Here is a 21,599-nt window from a genome sequence, read left to right on the forward strand (position 1 = left end):
TCAAAGTCCCCCTTATATCCAGGTCCCCATCAAAGTCCCCCTTATATCCAGGTCCCCATTAAAGTCCCTCTTATATCCAGGTCCCCATCAGAGTCCCCCCTTACATCCAGGTACCCATCAGAGTCCCCCCTTACATTAAAGGGCTGCATAAAATCTTGCCGTGGGCCACAGTTTGGAGACCCCTGGTCTAGGTCTATATGAGAGAAGGCAGGAGACGCAGTTATACCGTGCAGAGGTTTCTGAAGTCATTGGTTATTATGGAAAACAGGTTAAAACGCATTTATGTTAAGAGACCTAAACACCTGTAAAAAAAAAATAATACAAAGACATGGCAGTCTATTAATTGTCACTGGGTTGTATAATTGTAAACAGAACGTTATGGAAATGCTATTGTACTTCAAAGCCTTCGCACTTTGATCATCCTATGGTTGCAACTGGCGATTATTTCAAGAATGTTGAGTAGGTCTAGAATAGATTTATGTTTTGTTTCATAAGTTGGTGAATTCCAGGGAGATAAGACTAATTTACTCTCAGGGTTTGTAACAATCTCAGCTTTGGAAGAGGAGACTTTGTTTTTAGATTAGAAAAGTCAGAAAAGTAGTTTTGGCCTCTATCCGTATACTTAAAGCTAAACTACAGTCAAACACCTACATACACCGCTCAAATGTATACATGGGAGCTGCTTTGCAAGCCTAAAGGATTATACTTCAGTCCATCCCAACCTGAGATTTACACCGCCTCGCCATACAGCACGGAACAGCCACCTGACCTGATTTTTCCTGCTGGTCCCTAGTCTGTGAATGGACAGTGAGGGAGCAGCAGGAGCCTGATGAAGACACCCTCCTGTCAATATGTTCCTTGTTAGCAGTACAGCACACCTAGTTGGCTCTTAGTGTGGGCCTTTCCTTCACCTAGTCTGTGCTCTGCTTTACAGGGGATGCCAAGAGGCTGATATCGATTCAAATGCAGGTGCTTACAAGAATATTTAAAATAACTGAATGATTTTTTTTTTTAACCGCTTGACCTCCAAAAGCTTTTACCCTCTTCATGACCAGGGTATATTTTCCAATCAGCACTGTGCTACTTTAACTGGCATTTGCTCAGTAATGCAACACTACTGTACCCAAATGTAATTTATAACTTTATAACTGTATTAACTATTATTTTATTTTTTACGTCTGCCTGGAATTCAGCTCAAGGCCCACACTTGAGCGTCTTGTAGCTTGAAGCTCAAAAATGTTCAACAACCGAAAGCCTTTTGCTTTCAATAACTGTTGTTCACTGCTTGTAGCAAAATGCCTGTCACGAGCTGGAAGGAAACACCTGAAATGCGCAAAATTAGCTTTTTTATAGCGTTTTTCAAGCATTTTGTCATGCGTTTCAGCTCAAACAGCAGCTATCCGCCCCTTTTTCAGCAGCGCTGCACATCTTTTCGTTGAAAAAGGTCTGACAAAAGCTGCAAAAACGTGCGAATCTGCTCAAAAAGCTTGAAAACGTGACGCTTAAGTTAGAATGTAGCCTCAAAGAGCGGTAAAATGGCTACTTTTAATTTGCAAACATAACAGGCCAACCTTAAAGGTAAAATAGGGGCACAAAAACTTTCATTAAAATATATTAGCCACATATGTACTATATAATATATATATATATATATCTCTATATATATATATATATATATATATATATATATATATATATTAGCCACAAAGGCTATAAATGCACTTTGTGTGCAGCCAATGCCTCTACCAATCTAGATATTACTTTGAAAGCAGCGGTGACACCTCCACTGTGCTGCATGTAGCCTATTCAGAGAGCAGAGCTGTGGGAGGAGCCTAACAGGTCCAACCACTACAGGCTGCCTGTGCAGGAGGGGGGCGGAGACCAGACCAGTCACCCTGCACAAGGAAAGAGAGCAGCAGCAACTGGTCTTTATTACAGGAAGTTCCTATACAGAGGCAAAGTTTTATACTGAATTACAGGGAAAAATAACACAAAGGGCAACAAAGTTCAAGTAAGAATACACCATGCCCAATGTTCTTATATTTGCTTTTCAGCTTTAAATTGGGGTAGGGAAATTAATGTAGGATTTGGAAAGTGGTATGTCTAGCCTATAGTATATACAAAAAAACTCACCAAAAGTGAATTAGTAGTAGTAATAAAACACTGGCCTATACACTAGCTGCTCTAACTGTAACTTATGAAATAACACGGGGGAACGGGAGGAGAGGTTAAGGGTAGAGGCAAAACTGTTCTGCTGAGATGCATCGGTAATTGAACTCTTATTTCAGGAAACACGGTCACCCTGTCTTTCATGCTCCTGTCCTGTGAGCACCATACAGGTATGTACAAAACATTGTACTGGGAACACATTGGAAGATGGAACAATGAATGGAACGATAACGCAATATGAAATATAAACACCGTTACTCTTCAACGAGTTGTGAAAAGATTCTGTCCTTTTTTATAATTGCTGTTTCCAGCACAAGTCGCTCCAGTTCTGCAGTTCTGTTTTTTTGAACAGTCAAGTGCATCAAGGTCAGTGCAAGAAAGCAACCTGGTAGGTACCCTGGTAGGTAGTGTAACTTCTCCACAGCCTTGTTTATGTCAATAAAGTTTCGTTACAGCAGATTGAAGCACTTGGTATGTAGCAGATGTCCAAAAACACAGTTTTGTAGTCTTCAAGGGAAGTTTTCCTTTTTCTTACACTGTACCAGACAGGTGGAGGTTGGAGACTCACCGCCATCAATACCATAGAAGTGCAAGCTGAGGAAGTGACAATGTTTATCAATGAGGAAATATTAGAACAAAATCAAGCTTTATGGATACAATCTGTAATTTTACAAAATTCACATTTACAAGAATAGCAACATTCTCCTCTCTCTCTCTCTCTAAATCTGGGAGTTCCTCAGAGGCGGGGCAAAAGAACAGTTCTTTAAAGATGTCCATCAGCAAAACACGTTCATGTCACTGGAGTTGAAGCTGGCATATCCCGGGCTCATCTGATGCAAAGCTGGCATTCGGGAGTCCAGGGCGTTATCAGGTTTTGGAGAGGTAACTTGGCTCCTCTTCCTCAACATCTGTCCAATACCCATCATGGGAAATCGCCCTCGGCTTCTGACACTGTTTGGGCTACCCAGGTTTCCATTGTTATTACAGGATGGGGAATGGGGGGAAGTTGGGGACATGGACTCAGAGCTTGACGGGCTGCTCTTGTCCTCGTAGGTGAAGGAGGACAGTGTGGAATGGGCCTTTACTGGGGTGGTGCTGTCAAACTGAAAGATTGGGGACAGAGTTCTTTCACTGGAGTGACGAGGAGAGGAGACTGGTGAACCGATCACTCGGTACTGGTGGGATGGGGATAAAGACTCTATTTGGTCTTCTCTGTTCACAGACTCGAAGGAACGCACAACATTGAGGTGGGGTTCTCTCATGCGACAACTCATATTCATGTTTACAGTCTCTTGAGAGTGGGAGTCTTGGCGTCTCATCATCTTTGGCGTTCTTGGATCCGGACTTTGCATTTCCAGATACTCCAAAGAGCAGGAAGTGACACATCCAGTTTTGGTAATTCTGACTTCATGGAATGGACTTAACCCTCCAATGGATTCTGCAATGAGGAAACAAATGTCAACATCCTCTTTCTGAATACAACATTTATTACCACTCTATCATACATTATTTACTGATATTTACTTGGGTTTTACTCGGCTTTGTCGAGTTAAGACATTTGAGCACTGTAGGTATTATATTACCCCAAACTCTCAAAAGAACTACTCTCTTTTTCCAGTCCAAGCAGTAGATCCCTCAAAAGCTAGAGCTTAAAAACAAACCATTGCTGCACGTACAGTACTCACTGTGTTGTCACAAGTGCACAGATAGTGTTACAATCCCCTTATTCCTAAGCTGGCCATAGATGAATCAGGAAAGATAATCGCTCAATCCCCCATTTTTTTAATATTAAACACATCTTGTCCCTGATTGATCCAGGGACATCCAGTGTTGATTGAGGATCCCATAGGCAGTATCCTTTACCTCGTTCAGACTTGGAGGATTTTCGTTCCTTGACGGGAGGCTTTCCATTGTGTGTCATTGGACATGGGGGTTGCCTATGAGATGGAGAGTATTTCTCTATCTTCTTCTGAGCAGAGCGCTGCTCCCCTCGCTTTTCGTGGTCTTTAGACTTTCGTTCCTAAAAATCAGAGCACAGTTGACTGTCAGACCAAACCATCAATACAAGATATGATAGATAACAAAACCTAAAGTCAAAGCAAAGGGCAGTAAGGCAGAGCAAACAAGTCAGCAAAACTGTTTCATGAATGTGACCTAACTGTCAATCACAACCAGGCAGATCGCAATCAAAAAGTCTTTTTTCTCCAAAAGATTGCTGAGTACTAAATTCTCTATGAGTTCATATACTAAATCAGGGGTCTCCAAACTTTCCAAACAAAAGGACCAGTCTGTGCTTCAGACTTTAGGGGGCATTACTGGGAGTAAACAATGTCAGACCTTTGGCATTAGGGGCATTATTAATGTCCCATCCTTGGTGTCAATGGGAGGAATAATGCCCCATCATTGGTGTCAATAGAAGGAATAGTACCCCATCATTAGCATTAGTGGGAAGAATCGTACCCCATCATTTGTGTCAGTGGAAGGAATAGAAACCCCATTGTTGGTGTCAGTGGAAGGAATAATACCCCATCATAGGTGACAGTGGGAGGACTAGAGCCCCATCGTTGGTGTCAACGGGAGGACTGGTGACCCATCAATGGTGTCAGTGGGAGGCATAGTGCCCGATCATTGGTGTCAGTGGGAGGAATAGAGCCCCATCATTGGTGTCAGTGGGAGGCATAGTGCCCCATCATTGGTGTCAGTGGGAGGAATAGAGCCCCATCATTGGTGTCAGTAAGAGGCATAGTGCCCCATCATTGGTCTCAATGAGAGGCATAATGCCCCATCATTGGTGTCAGTGGAAGGAATAGTGCCCCATCATTGGTGTCAGTGGAAGGAATAGTGCCCCATCATTGGTTTCAGAGGGATGAATAGTGCCCCAATATTGGTGTCAGTGGGAGGAATAGTGCCCCATCATTGGTTTCAGAGGGATGAATAGTGCCCCAATATTGGTGTCAGTGGGAGGAAAAGTACCCCACTGTTGGTGTCTGTGCAGAAATTATTGCCCCATTGTTGGTGTCAGTGGGAGAAATAGTGCCCCATCATTGGTGTCAGTGGGAGGAATAGTACCCCACTGTTGGTGTCTGTGCAGAAATTATTGCCCCATTGTTGGTGTCAGTGGGAGGAATAGCGCCCTAAGGGTCAGATAAAGGCAAGCCCTTGGAGATCACTGTACTAAATGATAAAAGTTTTGTTCTCTCAGCTAAGTTTTTTTTTTCTTATTAAGCAAAATAAATTGCTGAGCATGCTGGATAATATATACAAGAGTAATGCTATGTATAGTTTTTTTTGCCTAGCATCTGTATCTGCTGCCCATACTCCTATTTATTTATCACAAGCAGTATTTACCTCTTATAGAGGCTATTAAAAGAATCTGTAGGTATTTCCTTCCCACTTGAACTTATTATTAACCGAAAAACAACTCTTTCTGCACTTTTCATGCATTAGCACAAATTCTACAATGTCAATGTTTTTCCTGCATGTGAGTGGGCAGGCAGTTAACCACTTAAGGACTGAGTTAACCGAGTTAAGTTAAGAAGAACAGCATTTTTGCTGGCTAGCTTCAAAATGTTGTAGACAGTGTGCATTCGAGTCCATTTGCCCGCTCCTGCATGCCTGTCAAATTTTGACACGTGGATACATCTGCATCCACTTCTATAGGCTGCCTGCATGCAGCTCGGGTTGGATGCAGATGTGAATGAATAGTGGCTCATGCAAGCAGGATGGGTGTTAACACCAGTCTGAATGGGCCCTGAAAAATATAAACATAGGAGACCGCTTATGGCTTCAAAATGGCTTAGGACAGGATGCCCACTGCAACATCAGAAGAGGTGTCTATGTATGTGTATGAGACTTGGGAAGGGATCATAAAGCTATCTGTGGTTTGATTCATGAGCCTCTACCAGTTGTGCTGTGGACTGATCCTTTAACCTAAACAATGGTAATTGCAGTTCAAAGCTCAGGAAATAAACAAAGGTGTTATGACTTTAACTTCAAACCGACCCTGTATTTAGCAAGTATCTGCAACTGGCTAAAGCAAAGTCCTGACATACCTACCTGGTAACCCTTCTGTGATTGGCTGCAATCCTACATACCAAAGTCACTGAGTCCTGTCATCTGATCTCTCCTCATTATTAGCTTGTCATAATTCTTCTTCTTTGAAAACTAAAGACTCCTTCATCAAAAACTAGTTTTCCTCCTACATTTTCATAATACACCGTATATCAGCATGTCTGCAATTTTCTGCACCTCTCCGCTCTGTTGTGATGTGAACAGAGCACATATGTCCGCCATTGTGGGGACTTTTGTACCAGTGATATAATATACTTGTATTAAAAAGCATTTTATTCTTCTTGTATTGCTTCCTTTGTCTGAAATACCTGGTGATACTGCCAGTTCTCCTGCTTTCCTATTTGAAACTGACCACACTAGGCATGAGAGCACATTCATCTCAGCGTAGTCAGTCTTCTGGCTAGGCTGGGAGATCATCCTGCCTGTCCTCCAGTGGTCAGACTTGTGCTGATGCTCCCCCCCCTGCATGGTCATTTACTGGGAAGCTTATTGTGCTGCTGTTTCTCCACCCCCAGTTCTCTAAGCCGCTTATGCAGCTGAGAACAGAAATGATGTGATTATAAAAAAGGTCCATAAAGCGAGTTTGGAGTGGAGGAACTTGACTGGCCTGCACAGAGTCCTGACCTCAACCCAATAGAACACCTTTGGGGTGAACTAGAGTGGAGACTGTGAGCCAGGACTTCTCATCCAACATCAGTGCCCGAACTCACAAATGCACTCCTGGAAGAATGGTCAAACATTCCCATAGACACACTCCTAAACCTTGTGGACAGCCTTCCCAGAAGAGTTGAAGCTGTTATAGCTGCAAAGGGTGGGCCAGCTCAATATTGAACCCTACGGACGAAGACTGGGATGCTATTAAAGTCTATGTGTGTGTAAAAGCAGGTGTCCCAATACTTTCAAATAAAAAAAAAAAAAAAAAAAAAAAAAAATATATATATATATATATATATATATATATAAAAATATATATACATACACACATATACACACTCACACGTTCACATGGGCGTGCCACAGTGTCCCATTCATCCCCATGTAGGCAGTCCCCAGGGCCTTTTTTAAGGCAGGGCAAAAGGGGCAGCTGCCCTCGGCCCTGTCATTGTTGTGGGGCCCAAAGCAGCTGCCTCATACTTGCCAACTATCCTGGTTTAAATTCCCTTGTCCCTTAGGGATTTAGAAGGGATGGAATTGATAGTTGGCAAGTATGAGGCAGCTGCTTTGGGCTCCACAATAATGACAGGGCCCAGGGCAACTGCCCCTTTTGCCCTGCCTTAAAGACGGCCCTGGCTGAAGGTGCAGATGGGCACAGATCAGGCTGCACTGAAGCTGCAGATGGGCACAGATCAAGGTGCAGATGGGCACAGATCAGGCTGCACTGAAGCTGCAGATGGGCACAGATCAGGCTGCATTGATGCTCACTGGCCATTAATTTGCTTCAAAGTGGTTTATTTAAAAAAAAAAGTTTTTTTTCCTGAAACTTCCCTCTTAAATTGGTGCGGGTTACACACTGGCGCGTGTTATACACCGATAAATACAGTAAATGCCACAATGTGCACTGAAAATTGGTTAATAATGAGCTGTGTTTAGAAGCATAAAAAAATGCTTCTATCCAGGATTTACCTTTTTGTTGCTTGCCTGGGGACTATACCCAAAGCCTTCTATATTCATCAATAAAACTTTTGAAGATAAAAAGGATTTTGAATGATGTGTCTTTATGCTGTGAATGAATGAAGTGGTTTTACACTGCGGTATGTTGGAGCTCCCATGTGTACAGAGGTGATGTCACAGTTCAGTGCGGAGTAAGGGGAAGGGGGGGGGAAGGGGGGTGCAGCGTTTCCTTGTATCACATGTTCCAGGCACAGCCTCCGCTTTCATTCCTTTAGAAAGTGGAACCTTAGGAGGGGTTTCCGATTCTCTCTGGGCTTTTCACTGAACAGGAAGCTTCTCCCCTGACCATCACTGACACACGCTCCATCTGCCAAGCCTTAACCGCATTTCATCACTTGCCTATTGTATTACATCCTGAGCCAGCGGAGAAACCGCTGAACCAGACCGTGTCGAGGTTCTGTTCTCCCTAAATAACCGGACTTGTAACATTAGATGTCAACAAAGAGGCTTCCTTATCTGCAGCAGGCCAAGGAACACAATGAATGGAGCGCTCACATCCTGCTAGCTTTCTGCAAAGATCTGTTTTTACTTTTCAGTGATTTTAGAAGAATTGCTTTCCTTCTGCTTTGATCTATTTTTTTCTGAATGTATTGCCGAAAAATGACCGGATGAGTATCATTAGGCCTCCCGGTTTGAAAAGTCAGCTTCAAAACGTTCTTTTTTTAGACCTCGATCTGTTTAAAGTTGGCCATACATAAGTAGAAATTTGCTTGAGAATTTCCATTTTCAGAATGTTTGTTTAATTTTCTAATCGTTAGTGGGGCCAAACAATCGATTTAGACCAAATTATGAGAAAATTCGAAGGAGCAGGATGAAAAATATTTCTTAACCACTTACAGACCACCACACGCTGTTATACATCCTAACTTTGAAGAGGAATAGTGTTGTTATGGCAGCAGCTAGCTGCCATAACCCCAGATACTCTCTTCTTCAGCCGGTGGTCCACTTTCCGGTAATAGTGGTCTCTGTGGCAGATTCGCTGCAAGATTACTTTTAAGCCCCCTCCCCTCCCGTCTTGCTCCAGTGCCCTCCGCCACTTACCAGAGCCATCGGCAGTGGTGGAGGCGATCGGATCCTCTCACATCAGTGGCATGGAGATGAGTGAGGGGAAGAAGATGGTCCCCACCTGTCTCCATATCAATGCAGGGCGGAAACGACGTCAAAACGTCACTTCCGCCCATAGCTCTTAAAGGACCATTTTTTTATTGCATTTTAGTCTTAGTTTTTGACCCTAGATCTCATATTTAAGAGGTCCTGTCATGCTTTTTTTCTATTACAAGGGATGTTTACATTCCTTGTAATAGGAATAAAAGTGACACATTTTTTATTTTATTTTTTAAACAGTGTAAAAATGAAAAAATAAAAATAAATAAGGAAAAAAACTTTTTTTTAAACGCACCCCGTCCCACCGAGCTTGCGTGCAGAAGCAAGCACATACGTGAGTAGCGCCTGAACATCAAAACGCTGTTCAAACCACACATGTGTGGTATCGTCGCGATCAGTAGAGTGAGAGAAATAATTCTAGCCCTAGACCTCCTCTGTAACTCAAAACATGCAACCTGTAGAATTTTTTAAACATCGCCTATGTAAATTTTTAAGGCTAAACGTTTGTTGCCATTCCACGAGCGGGGGCAATTTTGAAGCGTGACATGTTGGATATTAATTTACTTGGAGTAACATTATCTTTCACAATATAAAAAAAAATAACTTTACCATTGTCTGAGGAAGGGGCTATTATTGCTGGCTGCTGGAGGGTCTATGAATGCTGGCTGTTGGGAGATCTATTGTTGCTGGTAGGGCTATATTGTTCCTGGGGTGGATCTGTTCTTGCTATGGGGTATTTTGTTGCAGGGGGTCTATTATTGCTGGGGGGGGCGTCTACTGATGCTGGAGGGATCTATTGTTGCTTGGGGGGTCTATTGTTGCTGGCTGCAGGAGATCTATCTTACTGCTTTGTATATTATCATTAACAAATTCGATACAAATTAGTTTGCACCACAAAATTATACTTGGTTCTGTTTTCTCTAAAAGGGGTGGTATTGGTAGGTGGGTAGGGAGTGGAACCAAGGGACAGTGCTCAAGGGTGAGTAGGAGACAGTGACAAGGGGTGACTTGGAAGAGGGGAGTACCGGTACCTATTCTTTGAAAAAAAAAAGCCCTGGTGAAACAGTTGTAGTATGAGCACCTCTAACCTTGGGACAACAACTATAGTATGAGCACTTCCAACCTAGTGAAAATAGTTGTAGTATGAGGACTTCCAACCTAGTGAAAATAGTTGTAGTATGAGCACTTCCAACCTAGTGAAAATAGTTGTAGTACGTGGACTTCCAACCTAGTGAAAAATAGTTGTAGTATGAGGACTTCCAACCTAGTGAAAATTGTTGTAGTATGAGCACTTCCAACCTAGTGAAAATAGTTGTAGTACGTGGACTTCCAACCTAGTGAAAAATAGTTGTAGTATGAGGACTTCCAACCTAGTGAAAATTGTTGTAGTATGAGCACTTCCAACCTAGTGATAACAGCTTGAGGAAGGTCCATTTCTGTTCCAGCATGACTGTCCTATGTATAAGCTCAACTCCATAAAGACATGGTTTGATGAGTTTGGTGTGGAGGAACACAAGTGGCCTGGAAAAGGAGAAAGAATTGGCTACACATCCAGAACTTCCGATTGCCTTTTATTTTGCTTCATAAAGATAACACCAGAGACACCAAACTGTGGTCACATAAATGCGTCTACGTGACCACAGTTTGGTGTCTCTGGTGTTATCTTTATGAAGCAAAATAAAAGGCAATCGGAAGTTCTGGATGTGTAGCCAATTCTTTCTTCTTTCCAAGTTTCCCACGGAGGCCGGCCGGGGCTAGCACTCTGCAAGATATTCCAATCAGCCTTATCTTTATACACCTGGAGCAGCGGTTCTTCTTCTTGAACACAAGTGGCCTACAGAGATGTCCCTGACGTCAACCCCATTGAACACCTTTGGGATGGGATTTAGCATTTGCTCCTTAGTGTACAATCTTGGCATACCTTGGTGTTGGGATGAATTAACTCTTGTGCTCACGCCTGCCCAGAAGAACGGGCAAAGGTGTCAAAGATGTGCCAACAATGCTCGCACACACTGCAGAGCTGCATTAAAGGTGAGTCAAGTGGAGTTTATTTTGGCTTTAACACACATGATCACTTACTGAAGTGCTCAGGGCCCTTTCACATCTATGCGCTGCAGAAGAACCTTGACGCAATGCACATTAGGAGCTCACTGGATTTCTGGCAGATCAACAGGTATTTTTATGTACTTGCAGGCTTTTAAAAGCAAAAAAAAAAAACCGAAGGAAATGTGCATAAATTGCAGACATGTATTGAAGATGCTTTTTGTTTTGCCCAGACATACACTTGAGGGACGGTTCACACTATATAGCAGAGAGCTGTGTTTTTCTGCAGAGATGAAACTTAGCTCTCCACAAAGGCACACAGAAAACCTGACCTGTTTGCACTGCCACACTGCAGAAAAAAAAGGCAACCTGTCTGCATTTTTCTGCACTGCTCCGCAGCTGTCTGTGCGACCCTGCGTTTCTATGCACAGAAGATGAGCTGCTGTGCATAGAAATTAATGTAATGTTGCTTTTTGACATTCCATAAAAGTTTAGAAAAAAAATGGGAAACAGTGCCTAGCGTTGTAAAAACTCAAAACTGCAATCACTACCCGCAGAGAAAAAGGGTAGTGTGAACCCACCCTAAATGCCCACTGATACACTGCTCTTGTGTTATATTTTCCTTGTATTTAAGGAAGAGAAAATTGTGATGATTGGGGCTCTCACCTCGTAGGAGTTCTTGTTTGCCTTGTATTTGTCTAATGGGTGCATCTGGTTCTTGTGGCACACATTGTCGTTAATGTCAGGTTTCTGGCATGAAAGGAAACAGATGTTAATTACACAGCGCAGCACATTCTGCAGTAAAAGCAGATAACAGAGCAGTGTGATTGTGATAATCATTGCTTCCAAGTAATCCTCACTAAATCCTCCATCCCCATCCTTCAGCGACCCCCAACCATCCCCCCCTTCTCTCATCAAAGCCAACCCCAATGCCAGCACAGCCAACATGGCACAGATAATAAAGACTAATAATTATAGAGGTGAACGTACCCTCATGGTGATTAGGTAGCGCTCCAACTTTCTGTTTAACAAGAAGTAGACGGCGAGGGTATGACAAGCCCGATTGGACAGAATGACGTTGATGACGTCGCTGTGCTTGTAACCAAGCTTCTCCGACATGTGACGAATCACGCTTTGGCTCAGATCTTCCAGGTGGATTCTAAACAGGAAAGAATAAATACTCACTTTATTCCTTAATAAAGAGCCAATATGTTCTGTACTGTTCTACAAAGTACAATGGAGAAAAATGCACATGTAATTCATATTAGAAACAGATTGAGGTAGTCAAGCAAATCAACATCAGCAATAAAAACTTACAAAAACTCAAAAAAAATATTTTATTTTTACAAAAACATTAAAAAGCAAAGAATGAGAATTCTATTTATTTTTATGTCACTTTTTTTTTTAATTGTATTTTTTTAAACATTTTTTTCTTGCTGATATTAATTTGTTTGACTGCTTGATTTTGCTAATATGAATTACATGTGTATTTTTGGAGGTGATCAACTCAGCAGACAAAGATCTGGTGTGACTTCCAAATTGTCAATGTAGGATATGCAGTATACAATACAGAAAGCAAGACATTTTAAAGTGGCAAACAGTTAAATGCACAGATATAATACATACACTATATTACCAAAAGTATTGGGACACCATTGTTCAAAATGTCTTGCTATGCTGACACCTTAAGAGTTATCTTCACTGGAACTAAGGGGCCAAGCCCAACTCCTGAAAAACAACCCACACCATAATCCCCCCTCCACCAAATGATTTAAACCATAAGGTCCATGAAGACATGGATTAGTGAGTTTGGGGTGGAGGAACTTGACTGGCCTGTCCTGACCTCAACCTGACAGAACTCCTTTGGGATGAATAATGCCCCGTACACACGAGCGGACTTTTCAACATCCAAAGTCCGAAGGACCGAGTCCGTCAGACTATCCGATCGTGTGTGGGCTGCAACGGACTTTTGATTCGCCAAAGTCTGACGGACTTTAGAAATGAAGCATGCTTCAAATTTTCCCGACGGAACTCCGCCGGACCCGGTCCCCTTCGAAAACTCCGCTCGTGTGTATGCTACTCCGACGGACTAAAACCGACGCTAGGGCAGCTATTGGCTACTGGCTATGAACTTCCTTATTCGAGTCCAGTCGTACGTCATCACGTTCGAATCCGTCGGAGTTTAGTGTGATTGTGTGTGGCCAAGTCCGTTCGGCCGAAAAGTCTGTCAGAACTCCGTCGGAATTCCAGCAGAACTCCGACGGAACTCCTTTGGAAGTCTGTCGGACTTAAGTCCGCTCGTGTGTACGGGGCATTAGAGTGGAGACTGTGAGCAAGGCATTCTCGTCCATGAGTGACTGACCTAGAGTTGCCGCCCCATCCCTTTAAACCCTAACACATATGAATTACACAGGCTCTGAGGTTAATTTCATGCAGATAAGGCACCAAGTGAGTTTAATTATCACCTTAATCAGCCACAGAAACTGTGTAATTCATATGTGTTCGGGTTTAAAAGGATGAGATGGCAACCCTAGACTGACCTCACAAATGCGCTTCTGGAAGAATGGTCATACATACCCATGGGCACACTCCTAAACCTTGTGGACAGCCTTCCCAGAAGAGTTGAAGCTGTTATAGCTGCAAAGTGTGGGCCAACTCAATATTGAACCCTACGGACTAACACTGAGATGCCATTAGTACACACCAAGTTCATGTGTGTGTAAAGACAGGTGCCCCAATACTTTTGGTAATATAGTATATATGGGGTTGAATTACCAACACATAGATTTGTATTTCTGTGCACCCAGTGATTTACACAGCACTACCCAGCTTAGTTTTAGATTGTAAGCTCTGACAAGCAGGGCCCTCTGATTCCTACTTTATGGAATTGTTTTGTAACTGTACTGTCTGTCCTCATGTTGTAAAGTGTTGTGCAAACTATTGGTGCTATAAAAATCCTGTTTAATAATAACTATTTGTGTCTTTTTTTTTTTTTATAATCTCTCTGTTCCTCTTTCATTTACAAAATCCCTCGTCTATATCTGATGTACAGGCCCGTATACTTATGTTATGTATTATGCATAAATGTGCTTTTTTTTTTACTACCAAAGTCTTATGGAGATTGCTGACAAGTAAACCTTTTAAACGGTTTCACCCATTTGGTTGGAGCTGCTCTTTAGATTTTAGGTCACAAGGGCTGGTCTTTAACAAAAGACTGGAGTGTCAATAATTCATTTGCCTGTATGATGTTTAAATACCACCCTACAGGCATCCTCTCCCTTACCCCTGACCTACTGATCTCATCATGGTAGTGATCTCTTGAATACAGATCCCCACCCTCCCTGTAATGTACACTTGATATTCTATACTACCTCTCCGTGGGACATGCACACTATGACATTTCACAGGAGTCTATGGCTGCCCTTCTTGAAGCTATTGCTGGAGGGGGTCTGTTGGCTTTAGCGGTCACATATATTTCTTGGAAGGGTCTTCTCAGCAAGTGAGCTATATTATGAACATTTACTTGCTATGAAAATAAAAATCTAAAGATGGTTATCTAGACATTAGAGAATGGTTGGATGTGCATATGATCCAACGATCTCATTATGTCTCCTGGGGCAGTGCCTTCCTTATACAAGATAAGGAATAACCCCTTATGTTGTTTATGGAAGATAAAGAATACCTCTGGTCTCTCCTCTGCACCTCGCTTGCTTCTTATGCCACGTACACACAAGTGGATTTTCCGTCTGCAAAAACTTGGATGGTTTCCTGATGGAATTCCGCTCAAGCTTGTCTTGCATACACACGGTCACACAAAAGTTCTCTGAACTTTCGACCCTCAAGAACGCGGTGATGTTCAACTCTACGACGAGCCGAGAAAATTAAGTTCAATGCTTCCGAGCATGTGTCAAATTGTTTCCGAGCATGTGTAGGAATTTTGCGCGTTGGAATTTGTACAGACGATCGGAATTTCCAATTGGAACTTTTTCCAACCGAAAAATAGAGAACCTGCTCTCAATCTTTTGCTGGCTGGAATTCGGCCAGCAAAAGTCCGATGGAGCATACACACGGTCAGAAATTCTGACCAAAAGCTCACATCTGACTTTTGCTGGCAGAATTTCTGATCGTGTGTTTGGGGCTTAATGCTGCTTCTTCCTCCCATTTTATGAGCTCTGCTTAACAGACTGTACAGTACACCGCAGCAGGCTGATACTAAAGCTATCCATACAGACCTCGAATTTTGTACGATTCCTGCTAAATGGGCTGAAATTGGAGTTGGCAAAAGTTGATTTAAAAATCGACTGGTCCAGGTGGAAAACTGTCAGCTGAACTGTGCCTGCGCCCAATCAGATGCAGGTGGGATATTCAGGCAGCCATGGGGCTGCAGCTGCTTCAATAAAAGAACTGAAAGTGGAGATTCCTTTATCCACACAGACATACACTATATTACCAAAGGTATTGTGATACCTACCTTTACATATACACAAACTTTAATAGTATCCTAGACTTAGTCCGTAGGGTCCAATATTGAGTTGGCCCACCCTTTGCAGCTATAACAGCTTCAACTCTTCTGGGAAGGCTGTCCACAAGGTTTAGGAGTGTGTGTCTATGGGAATGTTTGACCGTTCTTCCAAAAGTCAGACACTGATGTGGACAAGAAGGCCTGACTCGCAGTCTTCGCTCTAATTCATCCCAAAGGTGTTCTATCGGGTTGAGGTCAGGAATCAGGCCAGTCAAGTTCCTCCACCCCAAACTCACTCATCCCTGTCTTTGTGGGCCAACTCAATACTGAAACCTACAGACTAAGACTGGGATGCCATTAAAGTTCATGAGCATGTAAAAGCAGGTGTCCCAATACTTTTGGTAATGTAGTGTACCTAGCCATATAGCGTATATTATATTTTCCTTCCAAGGAATCCACAGGTTCTGTCTACAGTCACCTACAGGAGTCAGTGGTTGTACATGTAGAGTTGCCACCTCATCCCTTTAAACCGGAAAACCTTTGACTTACACAGATTCTGAGGTTAATTAAAGAGAAAGTAAACCCCAATAGGTTTTACTTCCTGTTTTTTCTCCCTGCAAGGCCTGCAAATTAAAAGCATAATGGGCTAGTATGCATCGCATACTAGTCCATTATAGGGCACTTACCTGCAAACAAAGCCCGCACTGTCCCCTGTGCAGGCCGCGTCCATCTTTGCCCCCCTTGCTTCCGGGGCTGCGGACCCCAGCTCTGTGACTGGCCGGTGTTGCGTCACGTCACTCCCATGCATGTGCATGGGAGCCGTCAGTCACGGTACACGTTGGGGGAAGAAACGGCACGGTGGTCCGTTTGTTCACAGCGCATGCGCCGATGTCGCTGTCACTACAAGTGAAATATCTCCTAAACGGCGACATGTTTAGGAGATATCTCCACTATCTATAGGTAAGGCTTATTCTAGGCTTACCTATAGATAAAAGACAAACAAAAGGGTTTACAAACACTTTAAATGCAGATAAGGCATCAAGTGTTTAATTACCACCGTAATCAGCCACCTTGAAACCTATGAAAGTACAACTCTGAACACAAATAGGTGGATGTAGTCACCACTAGTGGGCTCTCTGGCAGGGTAAAAAAAAACATGATTTACGATATATGGCTAGATGCGGCTATATGCACGATTTCAATTTTGTTCCAGGAGGGGCATTTATCTGATAGGCTGGTTGTACAGAAGTCAATTGGTACATCGACTTCTATACAAACAGGGTCCCACATATGGGTAGACATTCTGCGGATTTCTGCTTAACCAGCCAGATTTTAATCCATGTATGGCCAGCCTAAATCTAATAGAATGCATTATTTTGGGTGCAGCCATTGAGATGGGACCCGGTACTCAGACAATCCAGTGCAAACAGTCTTTATTATCCGCATTTGTGTAGACTGAAGTTCCCAGACATATTTTACAGTCTAAACACCCTTTTTATAAGACAATATAAACAAACGATCCACCGCCCAGCCCTGCCCTTCTGTAATACCGTCTGCCATCGCCCCATGCAATTCTCCTATTTATATATAAACAAAGGTGTAAGAATTAGCAGCTGGGAGAGCTCACCTGCCGCAGCCCAGTCAATCAAGGATGATTTATTTAGGCTCCATGCACACTGAAGCTCAAAAAAGCTTTTTCTGGATGCCAGATTGCTGGCAGAAAACGCTGGTTGAAAAACTTGCTTTTAACAGAGTTTTGCACTAGCGTTTATGAGCGTTTATTAGTGTTAGCGTTTATGGGCGTTTTCAATAAAAATACACAGAGGACACTCCAAAAATCTCACAGTACATTCCAAACTCCCACAATGCATTGAAAAAATAGAATGCCGAACACTAATTAACGCGCGTTTATCAGCGTTTATAAGCGTTTATCAGCGTTTGTCGTTTTTTGGCGGTGAAAAACGGCACTTTGAACGCGAATTTCTGGTGTTTAGAAAAAAGCCCATAAACTCCACTGCTCATTAAAGCTGAAAAACGTCCATGTGTGTATGGACACATAGGCTAACATAGAGTGGAGTTTATGGGCTTTTAAAAAAAAACGCCCAAACTCCAATAAACTGCAGTTTATGAGCTCCAGTGTGCATGGAGCCTTAATGTGTAATGGCAGGAAAATCCGGGGAAGGTCTACCACCTTTTTAATTGCAAACTTATATTCATTGTGCTTCTAAAGCTAAGGACAGACATTCTATGGGCTTCTTCCTTGGCCAGATTGAGCAGTGAACCTTTGTCAATGGGCCAGCGTCCAACAGCTGTGAACGAACATTTCTGGAGAACAAAACGATCGGCAATGTGGATAATCCTGCCTGATGGTTATTATTTTCCCCAGCCTTGGGAGAGTCCCAGCCCTGCTTCATTACCCTACAAAGGTGCAATCTTGCTAGGGTTGCCACTTCATCCCTTTAAAACCAAACACATATTAATTACACAGGTTCTGTGGCTGATTAAGGTGGTAATTAAACTCACTTGTTGCCTTATCTGCATTAAATTAGCCTCAGAACCCATGTAATTCATATGTGTTCAGGTTTAAAGGGATGAGGTGGCAACTCTACCCCAAGCAAGCCTACCCCACCCACACCTAACCTCTATTTTCATTTTCTCCATCAGCTCAACCCCCCCCACAGTTATTACCTTTTGTTTCAACTTGACCCTCCCTTCTAGATTGTAAACTCTAACGAGCAGGGCCCTCTGATCCCTCCTGTATTGATTTGTATTGTAAGTGTATTGTCTGCCCTCATATTGTAAAGCGCTGTGCAAACTGTTGGCGCTATATAAATCCTGAATAATAATAATAATAACTCTAAATCTTGCTTGGTCAAAAATCATATGTGTAAAACTGAACTCCAGGCAGATATAAAAGGCACAAATGAATGCAACTGTAATTACTGATATATCTAGGGCTGCCACCTCATCCCTTTAAACCCGAGCACATATGAATTACACAGGTTCTGAGGCTAATTTATTGCAGTAAAGGCACCACCTTAATCAGCCACAGAACCTGTGTAATTAATATGTGTTTGGGTTTAAATTGATGAGGTGGCAACACTAGATACATCTTGAGCGCAGTTTGGCGTTGCCACACTGCAGTTTGCCATTTTTAGAGCATTTGCTGAATGCACACCAAAAGTCCTGCATGCAAACACGAGATATAATAGAAGTCTATGGGAAACCGCATGAAAAAATGCGGGTAAGTTGCACTGTGCCCACACTGAGGCCAAACTGCAGTGTGAAAGGGGCCTATAAAGATCTATTTTTTTTTTAATTCAAACAGTGTAAAAACCTGAATCTTATTCAACCATACACTTTAAAGCCAGCCATAGGCATATCAAAATTTGGCCGGGTCAGCAGGAACCAGCCAAGTTTAGTTCCATCTATGGGCAGGCTGGTTGTACGGAAGTCAGTCTATCTATCAACTTCAGTACAACCATACTGTTGTTTATTTTTTTTTATTATTATTCAATCACTGCCGGTGGCTATAGCCGGCAGTGATCAATATATTCTGATGGTGGGGAAACCTCCCACTGTCAGAATACAATAGCACAGTGGGAGGGATTCAGTCAGTGTTATTGGGGGGGGATCGAGCAATTTTCTTTCTTTCAACCCGTGGTTCAAGGAAGTAAAACTGCATAATATATGGACTACTTCAGGGCTAGCTTGGTGCAAACAAACGATTTAAAGTTAAATAAAACCTGGAGATAATTTTAAGATATTTATTTTCAGAACGTTCATTCAATTCTCCAATGGTTGGTGGGGTAAAATCGTTGATCGTTTTGGACCGTAGCGATGGGGAAATTCAAGGGAGCAGGTTTGAAAAATTTTCCCAAATGAAATTCTACCTGTGAATTTGGCTTTTATTTGAAAACGATGGCAAGATTGAATGCTCTGATGAAAGTTTTTTAGAACTTCCGCACAAACGTTTAAAATTCTACTGGTGTATGGCCAGATTACGTATAAAACAACCTTATGGCAGGACGGTGGGGGATGGGGGATAACAACACAGTTAAGTCTGCTTTAACGATCCTTGTTTGTGCAGTAACTCTATCTGCATGGATGAGTATTGTTAGTCTCGGCCTTATTGTTAAACGATCATGTGTCACCTGTGTTAATTGATAAGACAAAGATCTTCTTGTTTGCTGTCAACAATCAGATAAACAGATTACAGTCACTAATGTCTTAGTGGGAACAGCCTCAATGCATCAAGAGGCGATTCAGTTCGCATTGTACAAGTATTTCATTCATTCATCAAGCTGGCCCTTCACAAAACCAGCAAGGTTTGAGCAATACTTGGAAAATTCCCGGGCAGGTTGTGATAACAATCCACGACTGTCCAAATCCCCAAACAGTGGCTGCATCTGATTGGATGAAGATGCTGTTCAGTTTACAATTTTCCACTTGGCTCCTTTGAGTTTCGGATTGAAGGATGCCAGGCAGGAGGGTGCCAACAGAGCCACCCATGGCTCAAATTTGGCCATCTCATCAGAAACCAGACAAAATTTGCTCTGTTTGGCCAACTATAGGCTGGGTATGCACTATAAGTCTTTTTGTGTTTCAACCCAGTGGGCTAGGAGATCACCGTACCAACACAAGTGATGTTGGTGCGGCGATCTCCCCCGCTGTGCTATTCTGTGCTGACAGCGGGACTGTCCCCCCCAGAACACACAGCCATTGGCTGCCAGCACTGATCGGCTGCTGGTTTTCCAGCATGCTGGACCGACAGAAGCCAGTAGTAAGAACAGAAAGTTGTACACGTAGGCCTGAAAGTCGTCCAGTTGACTGATTTTGGATGATTTTAAGCCCGTGTGTACCCAGCTTAAGAGTAATCTCAACAGTCATATCTGCATAGTGTATCAAGAAGCCCCCTAACATTACATCTGGCTGTAGAAATCTCCACAGTAGACACTATTGATTAAAGCTGGCCATGGATGGATCGAAATATCCCACTCGACAGAAGTCGCTCTAAAGCCCCATACACACTATCAGATTTTCTGCAGATTTTTTCCTTCAGAATTACCAAAACCATATAATATGAGGGTCAAACCTTAGGAGTTTCAATGTGTATGCAATCAGGCAGGCCTTTGCACTACATGGTTTTGGTAAATCTGACAAAAATCAGCAGAAAATCTGATAGTCTGTATGGGGCTTAACAACTGACTTTTGTCAAACAAGAATTTTTTCATTTGATCAGCAGCTGCAGCCAATTGGCTGCAGCACTGATCATTGTATTCTAAAAGTCCTCATAGAATACAATAACACAGCAGGGTTGATTCCTCCACCCACCTTACTTGTGGGGATAGGAGAATCTGTTGTTTTTTTTTCTTCTTTTTTTTTATCTATCTATGGCCAGATTAGGCCCCCATGATTAGTGGCACCAGATACTGATGGGTAATGTGTGTTCCTAAGATCTTGTAACCTCATAATCTATGGTTCTAACAAGAGTATCTGTATTGTGCATAATTCTTCATTATAAAGACTACAATATAGTAAAATAGACCATTCCAAAATATAAAACACCAATATGCTGTGATGGGAGCACGGGAGTTGCTGTACCTACCTGTTTGGGTAAGTGTGTGTTTGCACGGCCTTTCCATGATAGTTGTCATTGAGCCAGCGGTTGGACAGTGCTTGTTGGATATTGGGTCTCTTCACTGGATCCGGCTCCAGCAGAGAGCGCATGAAAGTGACAGCAGCTGAAGAAGAATGGAAGGGATACCGTTAACTGCATGTGGTCCATTCTGGTCACAAAAATAAATAGAAAGCCTCCTTACAATCTTCTTTTCGATTTACCAAAACTATGCAATTTAAGGTTAACCTTAAACAATGCATTCAATATATACTAAATCAGGCAGGCCCTTAAACTACATAGTTGATGGTAGATACAAAGAAGACTGAATATTGTATTGTCAGCCTTCATCTCTCTAACAGGGACACATACAGCAATATAAACCCAACAGTGCTGCTAACTCCACTCTATCCAATAGCTCAAAAAAATAAAAAAAATAAAGTGGTTGATAACCTCTGAAAT

The 21,599-nt window shown here is 42.5% G+C and overlaps 1 protein-coding gene across 2 annotated transcripts in view; it reads right to left on the minus strand.

The window, feature by feature from the left end:
• Positions 1-339: 339 nt before the first annotated feature.
• The window catches only part of HUNK (hormonally up-regulated Neu-associated kinase), a 118,811-nt gene continuing 97,551 nt past the window's right edge, over positions 340-21,599 (minus strand). For both annotated transcript variants that reach the window (XM_077479992.1, XM_077479993.1), the window contains exons 7-11: positions 21,129-21,264; positions 12,049-12,217; positions 11,725-11,808; positions 4,033-4,189; positions 340-3,607 (exon numbers count right to left, since the gene is read on the minus strand). In XM_077479992.1, the coding sequence (XP_077336118.1) occupies positions 2,946-3,607; positions 4,033-4,189; positions 11,725-11,808; positions 12,049-12,217; positions 21,129-21,264 (1,208 nt within the window). In that variant the 3' untranslated portion in view covers positions 340-2,945. The remainder of the gene's footprint in view (positions 3,608-4,032; positions 4,190-11,724; positions 11,809-12,048; positions 12,218-21,128; positions 21,265-21,599) is intronic.

The sequence above is a fragment of the Lithobates pipiens genome, unplaced genomic scaffold (genome assembly GCF_037356315.1).
Source record: "Lithobates pipiens isolate NorthernLeopardFrog02 unplaced genomic scaffold, aLitPip1_a1.2 Scaffold_16, whole genome shotgun sequence".
In the NCBI taxonomy this organism is placed as follows: Eukaryota; Metazoa; Chordata; class Amphibia; order Anura; family Ranidae; genus Lithobates; species Lithobates pipiens.